The sequence below is a fragment of the Pseudopipra pipra genome, chromosome 7 (genome assembly GCF_036250125.1).
Source record: "Pseudopipra pipra isolate bDixPip1 chromosome 7, bDixPip1.hap1, whole genome shotgun sequence".
NCBI lineage: Eukaryota > Metazoa > Chordata > Aves > Passeriformes > Pipridae > Pseudopipra > Pseudopipra pipra.
The window spans coordinates 1,721,531-1,743,975 of NC_087555.1; the positions used below are offsets into that span (position 1 = coordinate 1,721,531).

The following is a 22,445-nucleotide window of genomic DNA, read 5'->3' on the forward strand; positions in this document are numbered from 1 at the left end:
GGAGCGTGCGACGGGACAGACGGGACAGAGCGGTGCTGTGCGGAGCCCCCGTGCAGCCAACTCGTTCCTTGCTAACCCGGAGCGTTTTGGTGGCGTTTCTTTTGTGCGAGCGTCCTCGAGGCCAGACCGCGGGACTTGGTGACACGGAGCTTTTGCGAGGTGTCCCCAATCCCTGCGGCAGCTGCCCTTGAGGCCGCACTTGCTAACCCCTAGCGTTTGCTAGGCTTTTCTGTGTTACCGGTGTCCTTGAGCCCAGACTTCAGGACTTGTTGACCCATACCGTTTGTTAGGCTTTTCTCTCTTTCAGGTGCCCTCGAGGCCAGACCACAGGATTGGGGACCCGGAAATTTTCCGGAGTCTCCAATCCCTGCGGTAGGTGGCCTCGAGGGCAGCCTGCCGGACTTGGTGACCCGGAGATCTTCCGAGGTGTCTCTCTCTTGCAGGTGTCTTCAACGCCAGACTGTGGGATGGCGGGAAGACACCTGAGCCTGCTCAGGCCCTTTCGGATGAAGAAGAAAGGCCCTGGAGCTGCCCTATCCCAGCACCTGGAGAAGATGGAGCAGTTGCATCCCCTGCAGGAAGGTGAGTGGCACAGCTGGGCCACAGGGCTGGTGGCTGCAGCCAGCTCTGCCTCATCCCACCCCGTCCCCTGTGGACATGGCCAGGGAAAGGGAGGGGGAAGGGGAAGGAGGGCCCAGGGCTGATCCCCTGGCAGCTCCATGCACTGGCCATCCCGGGGCTGGCCCTGCCTGTGGAGCGCAGGGCTGGGCCGTGTTCTCCGGCCTGTCCCGCAGCCCCTCAGCTCTGACCGCGCTCGCTCTTTGCCAGATCCAGGCCAGGACCAAACACAAGAACAGGACCGTGCCCGTGGCCGCTTCCGCAGGGCAGCACAGGTACCTGCAGCCACGGCCTCCTGGGCTGGGCCTGCTGCCACTGCTCAGCCTGGCACCGCTGTTGGAGCTCTCCAGGGCACATCCCACTCTTCCCTGCTCTCCGTTCTTCTGCAGAACTTTCTGAAATTCTTGGGCATTCGGCGTGAAAGGACCACAACCGGACCAAGCGAGGTCATGGCACAGCCTGACCCCAGCCCGACTGAGCTCGAGGCGGACCCTGATGTCACCACCACACTGACTGATGGCACAGGAAACTGTGATACCCCGCCTACTGTTCACGCAAAGAAGTCTGACCCTGCTTTGACTGATGCTACAGCAGACACTGACAGCCCATCGATTGATGGCACTGCAATCTCTGACATCCCGTTGAGCGATGAACCCACAAACTCTGGCGCTGCACCACCCGATCTCACTGCGGAGGCCGACACTGCAATGACCGAGGGCACTGCAGACACTGACCTCGTGCCCAGGGAGAGTGCGAACTATGCTCCCACTCCAGAGATTTTTGAGGAGAATGGTGTCTCCAGTCCAGAGCAAGTAAGCAGCCTGTGCCCAAGGCTCAAGCCACTCCAGGGGCTTGTGGCCCCTCAAGCCAGCTCCCCTGGGCCCTCTCAGCCTTTGAGGCCAGCACAGTGTGGTGGGAAGGGAAGCACTTGTGAGGGAAGCTGGGCAAGCTGGCAGCTCTTCCCCCATGCCTCCTCCAGGTGCCAGCCTTCGTCAGGAACGTGCACCAGAGACTGACAGCCAGCGCCACTCCAGAAGAGAAGCTGCTGGCGGAGTTTCTGAGGGTGACTGAGGCACACCCTGCTGATGTTGTGTTCACCCTCCTGCGCTGTGCCCCATCGTGTGACAGGTACAGGGCCTCCCTGCCTTCACGGCTCGGGGCTCACCAGCCTTCAGAGCGCATCACCCTGTCCATCCCGTCCCACGTGGTCTGCCAGAGGGACGGAGAGTTCCAGGACCATCTGGAGCCTCTGTTTCCCAGCCCTGCCATGTCAGCCTCCATCCTGCTGCCATGGTCCCTCCCTGCTCCTCAAGGCACTTTGGCCAGCACCCCCCTGACACAGAACTCTGGCCCCACAGAGCTGCTGCAACCCTGTGGAAGACCATCGCCTCATCGGGAAGGACAGTGGAGAGGGTGCTGCCAGAGCTGCTCCGTGTGATGGAGAACTGGCCACGGCTCAGCATGTCCACCTCCGACGGGGACAAAACGGATGTCTTTGGCCTGGCTGTGAGTTTCTGGAACTGGACTTTACTTGCTCACAGGTTGCTTCTCCAGCAGCTCTCCATCCTCCTCGAGCACTGCATCTCCCTGCCTCAGGCGCTGGGCTGGAAACCTGGCTTAGGGGCGGGTTCAGGGGCACCAGGCTGGGGGCTGCCCCTGCGTCTTCCCTGGCCTCTCCCTCCCACACCTGGGCTCTTTCACATGGACATGTGGGCACTGAGAGCTGTGTCCGGGTGGTTTATCTTTTGCAGGCAACCAGGGTGATTTGGGAGATTCTCCAGGTGCTCCAGTGCCCAGAGCCATTGAAAAAGGATTCCCCCCGTCTCCTCGTGGATCTGCTCTTTCAGATTTCCATCAGCCCAGAGCAGATGCCAGAGGAAGTTGACACCTTGTGGAAGGAATGCCAGAAGCAATACAACCTTCCAACAAACTCCAAGAGGTGCTCAGTCCCAGTCCTCCTGACCCTCTCATGCCCTCGGGGCTGCTCAGGGATCCCAGCGTGACCGGGGCTTTGCTCTGCACCCAGGTTTGCAGTGCTGACCATGAAGGCCCTGCTTTGTCGTCTGGAGTGTGAAGATGTCGTGCTTTCAATGGAACGGAAGCGTGGCTGGGACACGCTCCTCAGGGCTGACAGCCGCCACTATGCAGTGGGTCTGCTGGCCAGGTGAGACCCCCTTGTCCCCGCTGCCCCTGTCATTTCTGCCCTCTGCACGGGGCACCCCACGCAGTGCCCGTGGTCGTGGGCCAGAGGGCCTTGTCACCCAGGGATGGCTGAGCAGAGTGGCAAAGGCTGGGAGAGGCGGGTGCACAGGAGGAGCCGCCTGCCAGAGCGCCCTCGTCCCCTCCCAGACTGGTGGGGAAAGACCAGGACTCTGTCAGTGAGTCCCGGGAGAGGTTGGCCCACCTGGCTCAGGGTTGATGGTGCCTGTTTCCCCCGGGGCAGGGAGTTGTGCCGTGCCTCGAGCCCCTTGTATTACCGGGTTACCTGCTGCCTGCTGGGGCTGCTCACCAGGGAGAAGATCTCCTGGGAGCTTCCTGCCTTGGCGTTCGTTGTGGAGGTGAGCCTGATGGCGAGCGCTGCCTTGCTGACCTGCCTCCACCCCTCTGCCCTCTCGCAGCCGCAGCTGCCCGGGACGGTGCCGTGCCCTGCGCTGCTGCCTGGGCCCAGCCCGGTGCGGGTCTGGGCTCCTGCCGGCCGGGCATCCCGTCACTGCTCCGTGCCTTTCAGATCCTGGACTGCCTGGACATGACTGAGTGGAGTGACAGCTTCCTGGAGGTCCTTTCCAGGTGCCTGTTGAGCGAGCACACAGAGATGCGTCGCGTGGTGCTGAGAATCCTGGTGGTGCTGAGCAAGGATCCTGTGATGGTGAGGAGGGGGCAACTGGCTGAAGCTGTGCCGGCAGCCTGGGGCTGGGGAGCGCAATCGCTTGGGCTTGGCTGGGCCAAGGGGAGGTCTAGGTTGGGGAGTAGGGAAAGGTTCTTCACTCAGAGGGTGCTCTGGCACTGGAACAGGCCCCACTGGGAAGAGGTCACAGCCCCAAGGTTGCCAGAGCTCAAGGACAACACTCTCAGGGACACGATGGGATTGTTGGGCATGGTCCTGTGCAGGGCCAGGAGTTGGACTCAGTGATCCTTGTGGGTCACTTCCAACTCAGGATATTCTAGGATTCCATGATTCATGGCTTCACAGCACAGCATTGTGTTCCACACAGGCTGACGGCGTGTGGAGCCTGACACCAAGCCTCGTGGACATTCTGTGGGATACAGACGGAGAGTTGGTCTGGGCGGCCCTCTCTGTATTCATCAAAGAAGTCGAGGACAGAGACATCCCAATCTCCACCCCCACTGCCCTGCGGCTGGCTGAGGTGCTCCAGACACTCTTTGGCCACGTAAGGCTCTGTGCCCCCCACCCCAGGCACTGGGTGCTGCCAGGAAACTGTGGCCTGTGGACTTGCAGGCTTGTGCCTCAGTGGGCCTGGAGCAGCCGGTGCTGAGGTCTTTTCCTCTTCCTTTCCATCAGGACAACATCCACGTGCAGGTGCTCTCCATTTACCTCTTCCGAAAGGTGATGGAGTTGGGAGTGGAGGAGAGTAAACAACCCCTGAAGACACACATCATCTTCAGCCTGCTCCCACTTTTTTTCCACTGGCATAATGAGAACCAGGACGTGGCAGAAGTGAGAACTTGCAGGGTCTGGTGTCCCCGCGGCAGGAGGCTGGGCTGTCTCCTGCCCTGGCACCTCAAAGGCTCCAATCTCCTCCTGGCCTTGGTCCAGGGACACGGGTCCCGTGCCCTGGGCTGCAGTGCCATGTCCTGGTCTCTGTTGCTCTGCAGGCGTCTCGGGAAGCGCTGCTTCGTGCAGCGCGGTTGCTGAAGAGGAGGGATCTCGTGAAGCTGCTGAAGGCAGAGCAGCCTTGGAGGTTCAGTGAGTGCCTGGTAAGGACGACCCCAAAGCCGCAGTCCCCGGTGCCCAGAGTGCGGGGCCGGCACTGTGCCCCTGCCCACTGCTGCAGCCGCCCGTGGCACAGCAGCCTGCGCCCCACCCGCTGCTGCCTTGCTGGGGCGTGCGGGCTCCTCTGCAGGCTGCTCTGCCCCCGAGCCAGGGTGCCGCTGGAGCGCAGGCAGCGCCCGGCCAAGGGGCAGAGCCCCAGCCAACCCTTCCCTCCGTGCCCTGCCGCTCTCTGCAGCTGGAAAAAGACAAGAGAAGAGCGGTCGAGTACCTGCACCAGGCCCTGGCATACCTGGAGAGCCCACAGGAGTCCGTGCGAGAGGCGGCCCTCAGGTTCACTGGTGAGCCACAAGGTCCCTCCCCGCCCCGCTGCAGCTCGGCCCCAGCCCCGGCTGCTGCAGCGGCAGCAGGATGCGGCCCAGGGATGTGCTGGGGAGCCCCGAGTGCCCTGGTGGCTGCCGCCCTGTGCCAGCCCAGCCCTGGGGAGTCCCGAGGCGGGAAGGCCCCGGGCTCAGCCCTGCCAGGGCAGGAGGGTGCGTGGCCGGGCCGGCAGCGCCGCCGGGGGGGAGCTGTGCCGCTGGGGCCCTGACAGGGTCTGTGTTCCCAGGGATCGCCGGGAGGTACCTGAAGGGACAGCCTGAAGAGCTGCAGCTCGTCATTGACGGTGAGTGAGGGCAGTGGGGCTGGTGAGGGGAGCACAGAGCCTGGGCAGGGAGCTGCAATCCTGCCCTGGCTGTGCAGGGCTCTGCTCCCTGCAGAGATGAGGGACGGCTTGGGCAGAGCAGAGAGAGATTTCAGGGGCACGGGGGGGATTGGTGGCCAGCACCTCCTGGCTGATCCCCTTGGGCCCTGCTCCCTCCTGGCCATGGCAAGAGCTGGGTGGGATGGTCCTGGCAGGAGGGGCTTCTTGGCTCGCCAGAGATCTGCTCTCTGACCTTGGCTCTGTTCTTTTCTCTTTAGTTATTGAAGGCATGACTCCCGACAGCGCTGCTGTCAAAAGCCTGGCACTTCAAACCCAGGAAATCCTAAGAGCTGTCCAGAGACCTCAGTCTTCTCCAGGTTCCAGCGGTTTGAAGATCAGCTCCAGAATGCACAGAATAGGGAGGCTCCTCCGTGGGGCAGCTGCCGGAGGTCAGCGGAGAACTGATCCTGGGAACCCTGTCTGATGGGACCACCTGAACCTCGGGACAGACCCCTCTGTGCAACCAGTTCCTGTTACCCCAGCTTGAGACAATGAAATCCCTCTTAGCATACACAGAGACTCGGGAGTTTTTTTTGGTGCCCGGTGTTGTCGGGGCATCTGGGAAGAGGGGAAAAAGGGCCCTTGTGCTCCACAACACTTGCCCAAAGGTGCAGTGGGGAAGGGGAAAGTGCCCCAAAGGCCCTTGGCCTTGGGGGGTTCTGCTGGAGCCTCAACACTTGCAGCAGAGCGGATGGGCAGAGCCTGGAGCTGTGGGGCTCCCTGAGAAGCTGGTCCTGGGAGGTGGCCACAAGCCCTGTGCCAGCCGGGAAGCAGCATCTGTGGCCTGCCCGTGTGTTGCTGTCTGGCTTGCTGAGGGCTGGCAGGTGCCTCCTGAGCCAGCTCCCGTGGAGCTCCTTCAGGGCTGGGGGAGAGCCTGAGGGGACGGGGCGCTGGGAGGCCCCGAAGGGTTAAGGTGCTGCGGAGGCCCTGCCGGGACAAGGGAGTGGGAAGCAGCGAGGGGAATGTGTGAGGGGGTGGGTGGCAGGAGGCTGTGAGGGGACAGGCTGGGCAGAGGAGACCCTGAGGGGACAGGCTGTGGGTAGGGCTGAGCAACTGGGGGCAGAGGCCATAAGCAGCCCCCAGGCAGCCTCCCGGTTCCCTGCCAGCCGGCTGCTCTGGCACTCGCCCGGGGCATCTCCCGTGCCTGCGGCAGAAGGCCTAGAGGCACACAGCCAAGGGGGCCAGGGATTCTGAACTCAAAACGCAGGCCTTTCTGTAGTGGAAGGAAGAAGCAGCAGAAGTTGAAGCAAGGCCTTCTCTGGCTCAGGTTGCAGGATGGAGGGAAGTCAGCACTGTGCTGTCTGCTGCAAAGATGGCCCAGTTTACAAGCTCAGGTTTTGCTGCTAGAGGATCCTACTTTGGCCTTGCTGGAGCCCATTCCCTGCCAATGCATGGCCCCCCATTGCTCTTGCATCAAGTGTTCTGGACCCGTGGCAACACGTGTGCCTTGTGTCCATGTGGGAGCAGCAACCGGCAAAAGACGTCTGCTGCCCGCACTTGTCTTGGCTGCTCCTTCAGGAGGCCGGCACCTTAATCAGAGACAGGGAACAGGTTTGCATCCCTGTCCCCTCCACTTTCCCCAATGCCCTGGCTATCAGCTGGGAGTCACAGCTGTACACACAGCAACTGGAACTTTGAACATCAGACCGGGCAGCTTTTATTTTGCAGAATGCAAGAAAAAAGTCCAAATAACACAAGGAAACTTGACAGGATGTCTGATCAATCTAATCTTCCTGCAAAACTCAACAACTGAGGGGAGTTTTGTGCTGCAGCTCATCACTTGCCCAAAAAAATCATTCCCACAAGGAGAAAGTGTTTCTGCCTTCTGGCAGCTGGCGAGCAGGGCCACCAATTGCTCCAGCTGCCACTCCCAACAACCCCCTGCAAGAGCACAGACATCAGTGCCCGTTGGCTTTGGCTGCCCTGGGGCAGAGAAGTGCCCCGGGGACACAGCTGTGTGGGGCAGGAGATGGGCACCGGCCCTGCCAGGACTGGGGGTGGTGGCAGGTCTCCTTGGGCGAGGACTTGCCAGAGCTGCTGATTTTGGTGCAGCCCCGGGCAACGGGATGGGAGCAGCATTGGTGCCCTCGCCCCCACGTTCCTTCTGTGTGTCACAGCCCCGTGTTCGGGAGGGCCACCAGCCGGCACTTCTCCCAAGGAGCCCGTGCCAGCTCGTGTGGAGGCCCCGTGGCCTTCCCGCTGCGGCTGCCTCGGCAGCCGAGGGGGCTCCTTCTGCTGCCGTGGGCAGGCACAGCAGGGGAGGGTTTGCTTAGTTTTTCAGTTGTGCATAAAGTCCGTGTCCAGCTGTCTTGGATGCTTTGGAGAACGGACTCCTTCCCGCCTGGGGCAGGTTGGCCGGGCTAGGGGAGGCCCCAGGGCACGTGGCAGTGTGTCACAGGGCCCTTTGTGACACGGTGGGGTGGCACGGGGCAGGGTGTCACAGGGCCCTTTGTGACACGGGATGACTTAGTAGTGGTGGTGAGGTGGCCACGCCTCAGTGCTCCTCGGAGCGTGCGACGGGACGGACGGGACAGAGCGGTGCTGTGCGGAGCCCCCGTGCAGCCAACTCGTTCCTTGCTAACCCGGAGCGTTTTGGTGGCGTTTCTTTTGTGCGAGCGTCCTCGAGGCCAGACCGCGGGACTTGGTGACACGGAGCTTTTGCGAGGTGTCCCCAATCCCTGCGGCAGCTGCCCTTGAGGCCGCACTTGCTAACCCCTAGCGTTTGCTAGGCTTTTCTGTGTTACCGGTGTCCTTGAGCCCAGACTTCAGGACTTGTTGACCCATACCGTTTGTTAGGCTTTTCTCTCTTTCAGGTGCCCTCGAGGCCAGACCACAGGATTGGGGACCCGGAAATTTTCCGGAGTCTCCAATCCCTGCGGTAGGTGGCCTCGAGGGCAGCCTGCCGGACTTGGTGACCCGGAGATCTTCCGAGGTGTCTCTCTCTTGCAGGTGTCTTCAACGCCAGACTGTGGGATGGCGGGAAGACACCTGAGCCTGCTCAGGCCCTTTCAGATGAAGAAGAAAGGCCCTGGAGCTGCCCTATCCCAGCACCTGGAGAAGATGGAGCAGTTGCATCCCCTGCAGGAAGGTGAGTGGCACAGCTGGGCCACAGGGCTGGTGGCTGCAGCCAGCTCTGCCTCATCCCACCCCGTCCCCTGTGGACATGGCCAGGGAAAGGGAGGGGGAAGGGGAAGGAGGGCCCAGGGCTGATCCCCTGGCAGCTCCATGCACTGGCCATCCCGGGGCTGGCCCTGCCTGTGGAGCGCAGGGCTGGGCCGTGTTCTCCGGCCTGTCCCGCAGCCCCTCAGCTCTGACCGCGCTCGCTCTTTGCCAGATCCAGGCCAGGACCAAACACAAGAACAGGACCGTGCCCGTGGCCGCTTCCGCAGGGCAGCACAGGTACCTGCAGCCACGGCCTCCTGGGCTGGGCCTGCTGCCACTGCTCAGCCTGGCACCGCTGTTGGAGCTCTCCAGGGCACATCCCACTCTTCCCTGCTCTCCGTTCTTCTGCAGAACTTTCTGAAATTCTTGGGCATTCGGCGTGAAAGGACCACAACCGGACCAAGCGAGGTCATGGCACAGCCTGACCCCAGCCCGACTGAGCTCGAGGCGGACCCTGATGTCACCACCACACTGACTGATGGCACAGGAAACTGTGATACCCCGCCTACTGTTCACGCAAAGAAGTCTGACCCTGCTTTGACTGATGCTACAGCAGACACTGACAGCCCATCGATTGATGGCACTGCAATCTCTGACATCCCGTTGAGCGATGAACCCACAAACTCTGGCGCTGCACCACCCGATCTCACTGCGGAGGCCGACACTGCAATGACCGAGGGCACTGCAGACACTGACCTCGTGCCCAGGGAGAGTGCGAACTATGCTCCCACTCCAGAGATTTTTGAGGAGAATGGTGTCTCCAGTCCAGAGCAAGTAAGCAGCCTGTGCCCAAGGCTCAAGCCACTCCAGGGGCTTGTGGCCCCTCAAGCCAGCTCCCCTGGGCCCTCTCAGCCTTTGAGGCCAGCACAGTGTGGTGGGAAGGGAAGCACTTGTGAGGGAAGCTGGGCAAGCTGGCAGCTCTTCCCCCATGCCTCCTCCAGGTGCCAGCCTTCGTCAGGAACGTGCACCAGAGACTGACAGCCAGCGCCACTCCAGAAGAGAAGCTGCTGGCGGAGTTTCTGAGGGTGACTGAGGCACACCCTGCTGATGTTGTGTTCACCCTCCTGCGCTGTGCCCCATCGTGTGACAGGTACAGGGCCTCCCTGCCTTCACGGCTCGGGGCTCACCAGCCTTCAGAGCGCATCACCCTGTCCATCCCGTCCCACGTGGTCTGCCAGAGGGACGGAGAGTTCCAGGACCATCTGGAGCCTCTGTTTCCCAGCCCTGCCATGTCAGCCTCCATCCTGCTGCCATGGTCCCTCCCTGCTCCTCAAGGCACTTTGGCCAGCACCCCCCTGACACAGAACTCTGGCCCCACAGAGCTGCTGCAACCCTGTGGAAGACCATCGCCTCATCGGGAAGGACAGTGGAGAGGGTGCTGCCAGAGCTGCTCCGTGTGATGGAGAACTGGCCACGGCTCAGCATGTCCACCTCCGACGGGGACAAAACGGATGTCTTTGGCCTGGCTGTGAGTTTCTGGAACTGGACTTTACTTGCCCACAGGTTGCTTCTCCAGCAGCTCTCCATCCTCCTCGAGCACTGCATCTCCCTGCCTCAGGCGCTGGGCTGGAAACCTGGCTTAGGGGCGGGTTCAGGGGCACCAGGCTGGGGGCTGCCCCTGCGTCTTCCCTGGCCTCTCCCTCCCACACCTGGGCTCTTTCACATGGACATGTGGGCACTGAGAGCTGTGTCCGGGTGGTTTATCTTTTGCAGGCAACCAGGGTGATTTGGGAGATTCTCCAGGTGCTCCAGTGCCCAGAGCCATTGAAAAAGGATTCCCCCCGTCTCCTCGTGGATCTGCTCTTTCAGATTTCCATCAGCCCAGAGCAGATGCCAGAGGAAGTTGACACCTTGTGGAAGGAATGCCAGAAGCAATACAACCTTCCAACAAACTCCAAGAGGTGCTCAGTCCCAGTCCTCCTGACCCTCTCATGCCCTCGGGGCTGCTCAGGGATCCCAGCGTGACCGGGGCTTTGCTCTGCACCCAGGTTTGCAGTGCTGACCATGAAGGCCCTGCTTTGTCGTCTGGAGTGTGAAGATGTCGTGCTTTCAATGGAACGGAAGCGTGGCTGGGACACGCTCCTCAGGGCTGACAGCCGCCACTATGCAGTGGGTCTGCTGGCCAGGTGAGACCCCCTTGTCCCCGCTGCCCCTGTCATTTCTGCCCTCTGCACGGGGCACCCCACGCAGTGCCCGTGGTCGTGGGCCAGAGGGCCTTGTCACCCAGGGATGGCTGAGCAGAGTGGCAAAGGCTGGGAGAGGCGGGTGCACAGGAGGAGCCGCCTGCCAGAGCGCCCTCGTCCCCTCCCAGACTGGTGGGGAAAGACCAGGACTCTGTCAGTGAGTCCCGGGAGAGGTTGGCCCACCTGGCTCAGGGTTGATGGTGCCTGTTTCCCCCGGGGCAGGGAGTTGTGCCGTGCCTCGAGCCCCTTGTATTACCGGGTTACCTGCTGCCTGCTGGGGCTGCTCACCAGGGAGAAGATCTCCTGGGAGCTTCCTGCCTTGGCGTTCGTTGTGGAGGTGAGCCTGATGGCGAGCGCTGCCTTGCTGACCTGCCTCCACCCCTCTGCCCTCTCGCAGCCGCAGCTGCCCGGGACGGTGCCGTGCCCTGCGCTGCTGCCTGGGCCCAGCCCGGTGCGGGTCTGGGCTCCTGCCGGCCGGGCATCCCGTCACTGCTCCGTGCCTTTCAGATCCTGGACTGCCTGGACATGACTGAGTGGAGTGACAGCTTCCTGGAGGTCCTTTCCAGGTGCCTGTTGAGCGAGCACACAGAGATGCGTCGCGTGGTGCTGAGAATCCTGGTGGTGCTGAGCAAGGATCCTGTGATGGTGAGGAGGGGGCAACTGGCTGAAGCTGTGCCGGCAGCCTGGGGCTGGGGAGCGCAATCGCTTGGGCTTGGCTGGGCCAAGGGGAGGTCTAGGTTGGGGAGTAGGGAAAGGTTCTTCACTCAGAGGGTGCTCTGGCACTGGAACAGGCCCCACTGGGAAGAGGTCACAGCCCCAAGGTTGCCAGAGCTCAAGGACAACACTCTCAGGGACACGATGGGATTGTTGGGCATGGTCCTGTGCAGGGCCAGGAGTTGGACTCAGTGATCCTTGTGGGTCACTTCCAACTCAGGATATTCTAGGATTCCATGATTCATGGCTTCACAGCACAGCATTGTGTTCCACACAGGCTGACGGCGTGTGGAGCCTGACACCAAGCCTCGTGGACATTCTGTGGGATACAGACGGAGAGTTGGTCTGGGCGGCCCTCTCTGTATTCATCAAAGAAGTCGAGGACAGAGACATCCCAATCTCCACCCCCACTGCCCTGCGGCTGGCTGAGGTGCTCCAGACACTCTTTGGCCACGTAAGGCTCTGTGCCCCCCACCCCAGGCACTGGGTGCTGCCAGGAAACTGTGGCCTGTGGACTTGCAGGCTTGTGCCTCAGTGGGCCTGGAGCAGCCGGTGCTGAGGTCTTTTCCTCTTCCTTTCCATCAGGACAACATCCACGTGCAGGTGCTCTCCATTTACCTCTTCCGAAAGGTGATGGAGTTGGGAGTGGAGGAGAGTAAACAACCCCTGAAGACACACATCATCTTCAGCCTGCTCCCACTTTTTTTCCACTGGCATAATGAGAACCAGGACGTGGCAGAAGTGAGAACTTGCAGGGTCTGGTGTCCCCGCGGCAGGAGGCTGGGCTGTCTCCTGCCCTGGCACCTCAAAGGCTCCAATCTCCTCCTGGCCTTGGTCCAGGGACACGGGTCCCGTGCCCTGGGCTGCAGTGCCATGTCCTGGTCTCTGTTGCTCTGCAGGCGTCTCGGGAAGCGCTGCTTCGTGCAGCGCGGTTGCTGAAGAGGAGGGATCTCGTGAAGCTGCTGAAGGCAGAGCAGCCTTGGAGGTTCAGTGAGTGCCTGGTAAGGACGACCCCAAAGCCGCAGTCCCCGGTGCCCAGAGTGCGGGGCCGGCACTGTGCCCCTGCCCACTGCTGCAGCCGCCCGTGGCACAGCAGCCTGCGCCCCACCCGCTGCTGCCTTGCTGGGGCGTGCGGGCTCCTCTGCAGGCTGCTCTGCCCCCGAGCCAGGGTGCCGCTGGAGCGCAGGCAGCGCCCGGCCAAGGGGCAGAGCCCCAGCCAACCCTTCCCTCCGTGCCCTGCCGCTCTCTGCAGCTGGAAAAAGACAAGAGAAGAGCGGTCGAGTACCTGCACCAGGCCCTGGCATACCTGGAGAGCCCACAGGAGTCCGTGCGAGAGGCGGCCCTCAGGTTCACTGGTGAGCCACAAGGTCCCTCCCCGCCCCGCTGCAGCTCGGCCCCAGCCCCGGCTGCTGCAGCGGCAGCAGGATGCGGCCCAGGGATGTGCTGGGGAGCCCCGAGTGCCCTGGCGGCTGCCGCCCTGTGCCAGCCCAGCCCTGGGGAGTCCCGAGGCGGGAAGGCCCCGGGCTCAGCCCTGCCAGGGCAGGAGGGTGCGTGGCCGGGCCGGCAGCGCCGCCGGGGGGGAGCTGTGCCGCTGGGGCCCTGACAGGGTCTGTGTTCCCAGGGATCGCCGGCAGGTACCTGAAGGGACAGCCTGAAGAGCTGCAGCTCGTCATTGACGGTGAGTGAGGGCAGTGGGGCTGGTGAGGGGAGCACAGAGCCTGGGCAGGGAGCTGCAATCCTGCCCTGGCTGTGCAGGGCTCTGCTCCCTGCAGAGATGAGGGACGGCTTGGGCAGAGCAGAGAGAGATTTCAGGGGCACGGGGGGGATTGGTGGCCAGCACCTCCTGGCTGATCCCCTTGGGCCCTGCTCCCTCCTGGCCATGGCAAGAGCTGGGTGGGATGGTCCTGGCAGGAGGGGCTTCTTGGCTCGCCAGAGATCTGCTCTCTGACCTTGGCTCTGTTCTTTTCTCTTTAGTTATTGAAGGCATGACTCCCGACAGCGCTGCTGTCAAAAGCCTGGCACTTCAAACCCAGGAAATCCTAAGAGCTGTCCAGAGACCTCAGTCTTCTCCAGGTTCCAGCGGTTTGAAGATCAGCTCCAGAATGCACAGAATAGGGAGGCTCCTCCGTGGGGCAGCTGCCGGAGGTCAGCGGAGAACTGATCCTGGGAACCCTGTCTGATGGGACCACCTGAACCTCGGGACAGACCCCTCTGTGCAACCAGTTCCTGTTACCCCAGCTTGAGACAATGAAATCCCTCTTAGCATACACAGAGACTCGGGAGTTTTTTTTGGTGCCCGGTGTTGTCGGGGCATCTGGGAAGAGGGGAAAAAGGGCCCTTGTGCTCCACAACACTTGCCCAAAGGTGCAGTGGGGAAGGGGAAAGTGCCCCAAAGGCCCTTGGCCTTGGGGGGTTCTGCTGGAGCCTCAACACTTGCAGCAGAGCGGATGGGCAGAGCCTGGAGCTGTGGGGCTCCCTGAGAAGCTGGTCCTGGGAGGTGGCCACAAGCCCTGTGCCAGCCGGGAAGCAGCATCTGTGGCCTGCCCGTGTGTTGCTGTCTGGCTTGCTGAGGGCTGGCAGGTGCCTCCTGAGCCAGCTCCCGTGGAGCTCCTTCAGGGCTGGGGGAGAGCCTGAGGGGACGGGGCGCTGGGAGGCCCCGAAGGACTGAGGTGCTGCGGAGGCCCTGCCGGGACAAGGGAGTGGGAAGCAGCGAGGGGAATGTGTGAGGGGGTGGGTGGCAGGAGGCTGTGAGGGGACAGGCTGGGCAGAGGAGACCCTGAGGGGACAGGCTGTGGGTAGGGCTGAGCAACTGGGGGCAGAGGCCATAAGCAGCCCCCAGGCAGCCTCCCGGTTCCCTGCCAGCCGGCTGCTCTGGCACTCGCCCGGGGCATCTCCCGTGCCTGCGGCAGAAGGCCTAGAGGCACACAGCCAAGGGGGCCAGGGATTCTGAACTCAAAACGCAGGCCTTTCTGTAGTGGAAGGAAGAAGCAGCAGAAGTTGAAGCAAGGCCTTCTCTGGCTCAGGTTGCAGGATGGAGGGAAGTCAGCACTGTGCTGTCTGCTGCGAAGATGGCCCAGTTTACAAGCTCAGGTTTTGCTGCTAGAGGATCCTACTTTGGCCTTGCTGGAGCCCATTCCCTGCCAATGCACGGCCCCCCATTGCTCTTGCATCAAGTGTTCTGGACCCGTGGCAACACGTGTGCCCTGTGTCCATGTGGGAGCAGCAACCGGCAAAAGACGTCTGCTGCCCGCACTTGTCTTGGCTGCTCCTTCAGGAGGCCGGCACCTTAATCAGAGACAGGGAACAGGTTTGCATCCCTGTCCCCTCCACTTTCCCCAATGCCCTGGCTATCAGCTGGGAGTCACAGCTGTACACACAGCAACTGGAACTTTGAACATCAGACCGGGCAGCTTTTATTTTGCAGAATGCAAGAAAAAAGTCCAAATAACACAAGGAAACTTGACAGGATGTCTGATCAATCTAATCTTCCTGCAAAACTCAACAACTGAGGGGAGTTTTGTGCTGCAGCTCATCACTTGCCCGAAAAAATCATTCCCACAAGGAGAAAGTGTTTCTACCTTCTGACAACTGGCGAACAGGGCCACCAATTGCTCCAGCTGCCGCTCCCAACAACCCCCTGCAAGAGCGCAGACATCAGTGCCCGTTGGCTTTGGCTGCCCTGTGGCAGAGAAGTGCCCCGGGGACACAGCTGTGTGGGGCAGGAGATGGGCACCGGCCCTGCCAGGACTGGGGGCGGTGGCAGGTCTCCTTGGGCGAGGACTTGCCAGAGCTGCTGATTTTGGTGCAGCCCCGGGCAACGGGATGGGAGCAGCATTGGTGCCCTCGCCCCCACGTTCCTTCTGTGTGTCACAGCCCCGTGTTCGGGAGGGCCACCAGCCGGCACTTCTCCCAAGGAGCCCGTGCCAGCTCGTGTGGAGGCCCCGTGGCCTTCCCGCTGCGGCTGCCTCGGCAGCCGAGGGGGCTCCTTCTGCTGCCGTGGGCAGGCACAGCAGGGGAGGGTTTGCTTAGTTTTTCAGCTGTGTCTAAAGTCCGTGTCCAGCTGTCTTGGATGCTTTGGAGAACGGACTCCTTCCCGCCTGGGACAGGTTGGCCGGGCTGGGGGAGTCCCCAGGGCACGTGGCAGTGTGTCACAGGGCCCTTTGTGACACGGTGGGATGGCACGGGGCAGGGTGTCACAGGGCCCTTTGTGACACGGGATGACTTAGTAGTGGTGGTGAGGTGGCCACGCCTCAGTGCTCCTCGGAGCGTGCGACGGGACGGACGGGACAGAGCGGTGCTGTGCGGAGCCCCCGTGCAGCCAACTCGTTCCTTGCTAACCCGGAGCGTTTTGGTGGCGTTTCTTTTGTGCGAGCGTCCTCGAGGCCAGACCGCGGGACTTGGTGACACGGAGCTTTTGCGAGGTGTCCCCAATCCCTGCGGCAGCTGCCCTTGAGGCCGCACTGCAGCACTTGCTAACCCCTAGCGTTTGCTAGGCTTTTCTGTGTTACCGGTGTCCTTGAGCCCAGACTTCAGGACTTGCTGACCCATACCGTTTGTTAGGCTTTTCTCTCTTTCAGGTGCCCTCGAGGCCAGACCACAGGATTGGGGACCCGGAAATTTTCCGGAGTCTCCAATCCCTGCGGTAGGTGGCCTCGAGGGCAGCCTGCCGGACTTGGTGACCCGGAGATCTTCCGAGGTGTCTCTCTCTTGCAGGTGTCTTCAACGCCAGACTGTGGGATGGCGGGAAGACACCTGAGCCTGCTCAGGCCCTTTCGGATGAAGAAGAAAGGCCCTGGAGCTGCCCTATCCCAGCACCTGGAGAAGATGGAGCAGTTGCATCCCCTGCAGGAAGGTGAGTGGCACAGCTGGGCCACAGGGCTGGTGGCTGCAGCCAGCTCTGCCTCATCCCACCCCGTCCCCTGTGGACATGGCCAGGGAAAGGGAGGGGGAAGGGGAAGGAGGGCCCAGGGCTGATCCCCTGGCAGCTCCATGCACTGGCCATCCCGGGGCTGGCCCTGCCTGTGGAGCGCAGGGCTGGGCCGTGGTCTCCGGCCTGTCCCGCAGCCCCTCAGCTCTGACCGCGCTCGCTCTTTGCCAGATCCAGGACAGGACCAAACACAAGAACAGGACCGTGCCCGTGGCCGCTTCCGCAGGGCAGCACAGGTACCTGCAGCCACGGCCTCCTGGGCTGGGCCTGCTGCCACTGCTCAGCCTGGCACCGCTGTTGGAGCTCTCCAGGGCACATCCCGCTCTTCCCTGCTCTCCGTTCTTCTGCAGAACTTTCTGAAATTCTTGGGCATTCGGCGTGAAAGGACCACAACCGGACCAAGCGAGGTCATGGCACAGCCTGACCCCAGCCCGACTGAGCTCGAGGCGGACCCTGATGTCACCACCACACTGACTGATGGCACAGGAAACTGTGATACCCCGCCTACTGTTCACGCAACAAAGTCTGACCCTGCTTTGACTGATGCTACAGCAGACACTGACAGCCCATCGATCGATGGCACTGCAATCTCTGACATCCCGTTGAGCGATGAACCCACAAACTCTGGCGCTGCACCGCCCGATCTCACTGCGGAGGCCGACACTGCAATGACCGAGGGCACTGCAGACACTGACCTCGTGCCCAGGGAGAGTGCGAACTATGCTCCCACTCCAGAGATTTTTGAGGAGAATGGTGTCTCCAGTCCAGAGCAAGTAAGCAGCCTGTGCCCAAGGCTCAAGCCACTCCAGGGGCTTGTGGCCCCTCAAGCCAGCTCCCCTGGGCCCTCTCAGCCTTTGAGGCCAGCACAGTGTGGTGGGAAGGGAAGCACTTGTGAGGGAAGCTGGGCAAGCTGGCAGCTCTTCCCCCATGCCTCCTCCAGGTGCCAGCCTTCGTCAGGAACGTGCACCAGAGACTGACAGCCAGCGCCACTCCAGAAGAGAAGCTGCTGGCGGAGTTTCTGAGGGTGACTGAGGCACACCCTGCTGATGTTGTGTTCACCCTCCTGCGCTGTGCCCCATCGTGTGACAGGTACAGGGCCTCCCTGCCTTCACGGCTCGGGGCTCACCAGCCTTCAGAGCGCATCGCCCTGTCCATCCCGTCCCACGTGGTCTGCCAGAGGGACGGAGAGTTCCAGGACCATCTGGAGCCTCTGTTTCCCAGCCCTGCCATGTCAGCCTCCATCCTGCTGCCATGGTCCCTCCCTGCTCCTCAAGGCACTTTGGCCAGCACCCCCCTGACACAGAACTCTGGCCCCACAGAGCTGCTGCAACCCTGTGGAAGACCATCGCCTCATCGGGAAGGACAGTGGAGAGGGTGCTGCCAGAGCTGCTCCGTGTGATGGAGAACTGGCCACGGCTCAGCATGTCCACCTCCGACGGGGACAAAACGGATGTCTTTGGCCTGGCTGTGAGTTTCTGGAACTGGACTTTACTTGCCCACAGGTTGCTTCTCCAGCAGCTCTCCATCCTCCTCGAGCACTGCATCTCCCTGCCTCAGGCGCTGGGCTGGAAACCTGGCTTAGGGGCGGGTTCAGGGGCACCAGGCTGGGGGCTGCCCCTGCGTCTTCCCTGGCCTCTCCCTCCCACACCTGGGCTCTTTCACATGGACATGTGGGCACTGAGAGCTGTGTCCGGGTGGTTTATCTTTTGCAGGCAACCAGGGTGATTTGGGAGATTCTCCAGGTGCTCCAGTGCCCAGAGCCATTGAAAAAGGATTCCCCCCGTCTCCTCGTGGATCTGCTCTTTCAGATTTCCATCAGCCCAGAGCAGATGCCAGAGGAAGTTGACACCTTGTGGAAGGAATGCCAGAAGCAATACGACCTTCCAACAAACTCCAAGAGGTGCTCAGTCCCAGTCCTCCTGACCCTCTCATGCCCTCGGGGCTGCTCAGGGCTCCCAGCGTGACCGGGGCTTTGCTCTGCACCCAGGTTTGCAGTGCTGACCATGAAGGCCCTGCTTTGTCGTCTGGAGTGTGAAGATGTCGTGCTTTCAATGGAACGGAAGCGTGGCTGGGACACGCTCCTCAGGGCTGACAGCCGCCACTACGCAGTGGGTCTGCTGGCCAGGTGAGACCCCCTTGTCCCCGCTGCCCCTGTCATTTCTGCCCTCTGCACGGGGCACCCCACGCAGTGCCCGTGGTCGTGGGCCAGAGGGCCTTGTCACCCAGGGATGGCCGAGCAGAGTGGCAAAGGCTGGGAGAGGCGGGTGCACAGGAGGAGCCGCCTGCCAGAGCGCCCTCGTCCCCTCCCAGACTGGTGGGGAAAGACCAGGACTCTGTCAGTGAGTCCCGGGAGAGGTTGGCCCACCTGGCTCAGGGTTGATGGTGCCTGTTTCCCCCGGGGCAGGGAGTTGTGCCGTGCCTCGAGCCCCTTGTATTACCGGGTTACCTGCTGCCTGCTGGGGCTGCTCACCAGGGAGAAGATCTCCTGGGAGCTTCCTGCCTTGGCGTTCGTTGTGGAGGTGAGCCTGATGGCGAGCGCTGCCTTGCTGACCTGCCTCCACCCCTCTGCCCTCTCGCAGCCGCAGCTGCCCGGGACGGTGCCGTGCCCTGCGCTGCTGCCTGGGCCCAGCCCGGTGCGGGTCTGGGCTCCTGCCGGCCGGGCATCCCGTCACTGCTCCGTGCCTTTCAGATCCTGGACTGCCTGGACATGACTGAGTGGAGTGACAGCTTCCTGGAGGTCCTTTCCAGGTGCCTGTTGAGCGAGCACACAGAGATGCGTCGCGTGGTGCTGAGAATCCTGGTGGTGCTGAGCAAGGATCCTGTGATGGTGAGGAGGGGGCAACTGGCTGAAGCTGTGCCGGCAGCCTGGGGCTGGGGAGCGCAATCGCTTGGGCTTGGCTGGGCCAAGGGGAGGTCTAGGTTGGGGAGTAGGGAAAGGTTCTTCACTCAGAGGGTGCTCTGGCACTGGAACAGGCCCCACTGGGAAGAGGTCACAGCCCCAAGGTTGCCAGAGCTCAAGGACAACACTCTCAGGGACACGATGGGATTGTTGGGCATGGTCCTGTGCAGGGCCAGGAGTTGGACTCAGTGATCCTTGTGGGTCACTTCCAACTCAGGATATTCTAGGATTCCATGATTCATGGCTTCACAGCACAGCATTGTGTTCCACACAGGCTGACGGCGTGTGGAGCCTGACACCAAGCCTCGTGGACATTCTGTGGGATACAGACGGAGAGTTGGTCTGGGCGGCCCTCTCTGTATTCATCAAAGAAGTCGAGGACAGAGACATCCCAATCTCCACCCCCACTGCCCTGCGGCTGGCTGAGGTGCTCCAGACACTCTTTGGCCACGTAAGGCTCTATGCCCCCCACCCCAGGCGCTGGGTGCTGCCAGGAAACTGTGGCCTGTGGACTTGCAGGCTTGTGCCTCAGTGGGCCTGGAGCAGCCGGTGCTGAGGTCTTTTCCTCTTCCTTTCCATCAGGACAACATCCACGTGCAGGTGCTCTCCATTTACCTCTTCCGAAAGGTGATGGAGTTGGGAGTGGAGGAGAGTAAACAACCCCTGAAGACACACATCATCTTCAGCCTGCTCCCACTTTTTTTCTACTGGCATAATGAGAACCAGGACGTGGCAGAAGTGAGAACTTGCAGGGTCTGGTGTCCCCGTGGCAGGAGGCTGGGCTGTCTCCTGCCCTGGCACCTCAAAGGCTCCAATCTCCTCCTGGCCTTGGTCCAGGGACACGGGTCCCGTGCCCTGGGCTGCAGTGCCATGTCCTGGTCTCTGTTGCTCTGCAGGCGTCTCGGGAAGCGCTGCTTCGTGCAGCGCGGTTGCTGAAGAGGAGGGATCTCGTGAAGCTGCTGAAGGCAGAGCAGCCTTGGAGGTTCAGTGAGTGCCTGGTAAGGACGACCCCAAAGCCGCAGTCCCCAATGCCCAGAGTGCGGGGCCGGCACTGTGCCCCTGCCCACTGCTGCAGCCGCCCGTGGCACAGCAGCCTGCGCCCCACCCGCTACTGCCTTGCTGGGGCGTGCGGGCTCCTCTGCAGGCTGCTCTGCCCCCGAGCCAGGGTGCCGCTGGAGCGCAGGCAGCGCCTGGCCAAGGGGCAGAGCCCCAGCCAACCCTTCCCTCCGTGCCCTGCCGCTCTCTGCAGCTGGAAAAAGACAAGAGAAGAGCGGTCGAGTACCTGCACCAGGCCCTGGCATACCTGGAGAGCCCACAGGAGTCCGTGCGAGAGGCGGCCCTCAGGTTCACTGGTGAGCCACAAGGTCCCTCCCCGCCCCGCTGCAGCTCGGCCCCAGCCCCGGCTGCTGCAGCGGCAGCAGGATGCGGCCCAGGGATGTGCTGGGGAGCCCCGAGTGCCCTGGTGGCTGCCACCCTGTGCCAGCCCAGCCCTGGGGAGTCCCGAGGCGGGAAGGCCCCGGGCTCAGCCCTGCCAGGGCAGGAGGGTGCGTGGCCGGGCCGGCAGCGCCGCCGGGGGGGAGCTGTGCCGCTGGGGCCCTGACAGGGTCTGTGTTCCCAGGGATCGCCGGCAGGTACCTGAAGGGACAGCCTGAAGAGCTGCAGATCGCCATTGACGGTGAGTGAGGGCAGTGGGGCTGGTGAGGGGAGCACAGAGCCTGGGCAGGGAGCTGCAATCCTGCCCTGGCCTCGCAGGGCTCTGCTCCCTGCAGAGATGAGGGACGGCTTGGGCAGAGCAGAGAGAGATTTCAGGGGCACGGGGGGGATTGGGGGCCAGCACCTCCTGGCTGATCCCGTTGGGCCCTGCTCCCTCCTGGCCATGGCAAGAGCTGGGTGGGATGGTCCTGGCAGGAGGGGCTTCTTGACTCGCCAGAGATCTGCTCTCTGACCTTGGCTCTGTTCTTTTCTCTTTAGTTATTGAAGGCATGACTCCTGACAGCACTGCTGTCAAAAGCCTGGCACTTCAAACCCAGGAAATCCTAAGAGCTGTCCAGAGACCTCAGTCTTCTCCAGGTTCCAGCGGTTTGAAGATCAGCTCCAGAATGCACAGAATAGGGAGGCTCCTCCGTGGGGCAGCTGCCGGAGGTCAGCGGAGAACTGATCCTGGGAACCCTGTCTGATGGGACCACCTGAACCTCGGGACAGACCCCTCTGTGCAACCAGTTCCTGTTCCTCCACCTTGAGACAATGAAATCCCTCTTAGCATACACAGAGACTCGGGAGTTTTTTTTGGTGCCCGGTGTTGTCGGGGCATCTGGGAAGAGGGGAAAAAGGGCCCTTGTGCTCCACAACACTTGCCCAAAGGTGCAGTGGGGAAGGGGAAAGTGCCCCAAAGGCCCTTGGCCTTGGGGGGTTCTGCTGGAGCCTCAACACTTGCAGCAGAGCGGATGGGCAGAGCCTGGAGCTGTGGGGCTCCCTGAGAAGCTGGTCCTGGGAGGTGGCCACAAGCCCTGTGCCAGCCGGGAAGCAGCATCTGTGGCCTGCCCGTGTGTTGCTGTCTGGCTTGCTGAGGGCTGGCAGGTGCCTCCTGAGCCAGCTCCCGTGGAGCTCCTTCAGGGCTGGGGGAGAGCCTGAGGGGACGGGGCGCTGGGAGGCCCCGAAGGGTTGAGGTGCTGCGGAGGCCCTGCCGGGACAAGGGAGTGGGAAGCAGCGAGGGGAATGTGTGAGGGGGTGGGTGGCAGGAGGCTGTGAGGGGACAGGCTGGGCAGAGGAGGCCCTGAGGGGACAGGCTGTGGGTAGGGCTGAGCAACTGGGGGGCAGAGGCCATAAGCAGCCCCCAGGCAGCCTCCCGGTTCCCTGCCAGCCGGCTGCTCTGGCCCGGGGCATCTCCCATGCCTGCGGCAGAAGGTCTGGAGGCCTGGGCAGGAGGGTGGACACACCCTCAAGGGGGCCAGGTTGGCCTGGCTGGGGACAGGGAGGGCAAGGGGGCCCTGGTGGGGCACGTCTGCTTGGTGCTGCCAGCCAGGGTAAGTGGCAGGGGCAGGGCTGGTTCCCAAAATTGCATACGGACGAAGATTGCTGCCAGACAAAAGATGCCAGCACAGAAAGCTCTCTGTGTCCTTGGAGTGCCAAGAGTGGCCCACACACTGCACAGGAGAGATGGAGGGTAAGGCATTTCTTTCCTGGTTGGAAACACAGTTGTTCACTTGCAGGAGCCCTGAGCTGGAATTGGCTGTCTGATTCCCAGAATTGCA

The 22,445-nt window shown here is 62.2% G+C and overlaps 3 protein-coding genes across 4 annotated transcripts; all 3 read left to right on the forward strand.

Moving 5' to 3' along the window:
* Positions 1-269: 269 nt before the first annotated feature.
* LOC135416882 (uncharacterized) lies at positions 270-5,822 on the forward strand. The gene is made up of 15 exons (XM_064660176.1): positions 270-582; positions 829-893; positions 1,008-1,430; positions 1,598-1,746; positions 1,977-2,124; positions 2,370-2,557; positions 2,645-2,782; positions 3,062-3,176; positions 3,347-3,484; positions 3,831-4,007; positions 4,139-4,294; positions 4,453-4,554; positions 4,806-4,908; positions 5,175-5,231; positions 5,528-5,822. The coding sequence occupies exons 1-15, from the start codon at positions 468-470 to the stop codon at positions 5,731-5,733; spliced, it is 2,280 nt and encodes a 759-aa protein (XP_064516246.1). The 5' UTR covers positions 270-467; the 3' UTR covers positions 5,734-5,822.
* A 2,259-nt stretch (positions 5,823-8,081) lies between these two features.
* On the forward strand, positions 8,082-13,637 carry LOC135416881 (uncharacterized). Its single transcript, XM_064660175.1, has 15 exons — positions 8,082-8,397; positions 8,644-8,708; positions 8,823-9,245; positions 9,413-9,561; positions 9,792-9,939; positions 10,185-10,372; positions 10,460-10,597; positions 10,877-10,991; positions 11,162-11,299; positions 11,646-11,822; positions 11,954-12,109; positions 12,268-12,369; positions 12,621-12,723; positions 12,990-13,046; positions 13,343-13,637. Exons 1-15 carry the CDS (start codon positions 8,283-8,285, stop codon positions 13,546-13,548), a joined length of 2,280 nt encoding a protein of 759 aa, XP_064516245.1. The 5' UTR covers positions 8,082-8,282; the 3' UTR covers positions 13,549-13,637.
* Positions 13,638-15,490: 1,853 nt separating this feature from the next.
* LOC135416883 (uncharacterized) lies at positions 15,491-21,762 on the forward strand. 2 transcript variants are annotated; one of them, XM_064660177.1, is made up of 15 exons: positions 15,491-16,220; positions 16,467-16,531; positions 16,646-17,068; positions 17,236-17,384; positions 17,615-17,762; positions 18,008-18,195; positions 18,283-18,420; positions 18,700-18,814; positions 18,985-19,122; positions 19,469-19,645; positions 19,777-19,932; positions 20,091-20,192; positions 20,444-20,546; positions 20,813-20,869; positions 21,166-21,762. In XM_064660177.1, the coding sequence occupies exons 1-15, from the start codon at positions 16,106-16,108 to the stop codon at positions 21,369-21,371; spliced, it is 2,280 nt and encodes a 759-aa protein (XP_064516247.1). In that variant the 5' UTR covers positions 15,491-16,105; the 3' UTR covers positions 21,372-21,762. The 2 variants fall into 2 exon arrangements, with proteins under 2 accessions (XP_064516247.1, XP_064516248.1); XM_064660178.1 differs by lacking the exon at positions 20,813-20,869.
* The last annotated feature ends 683 nt before the right edge of the window (positions 21,763-22,445 follow it).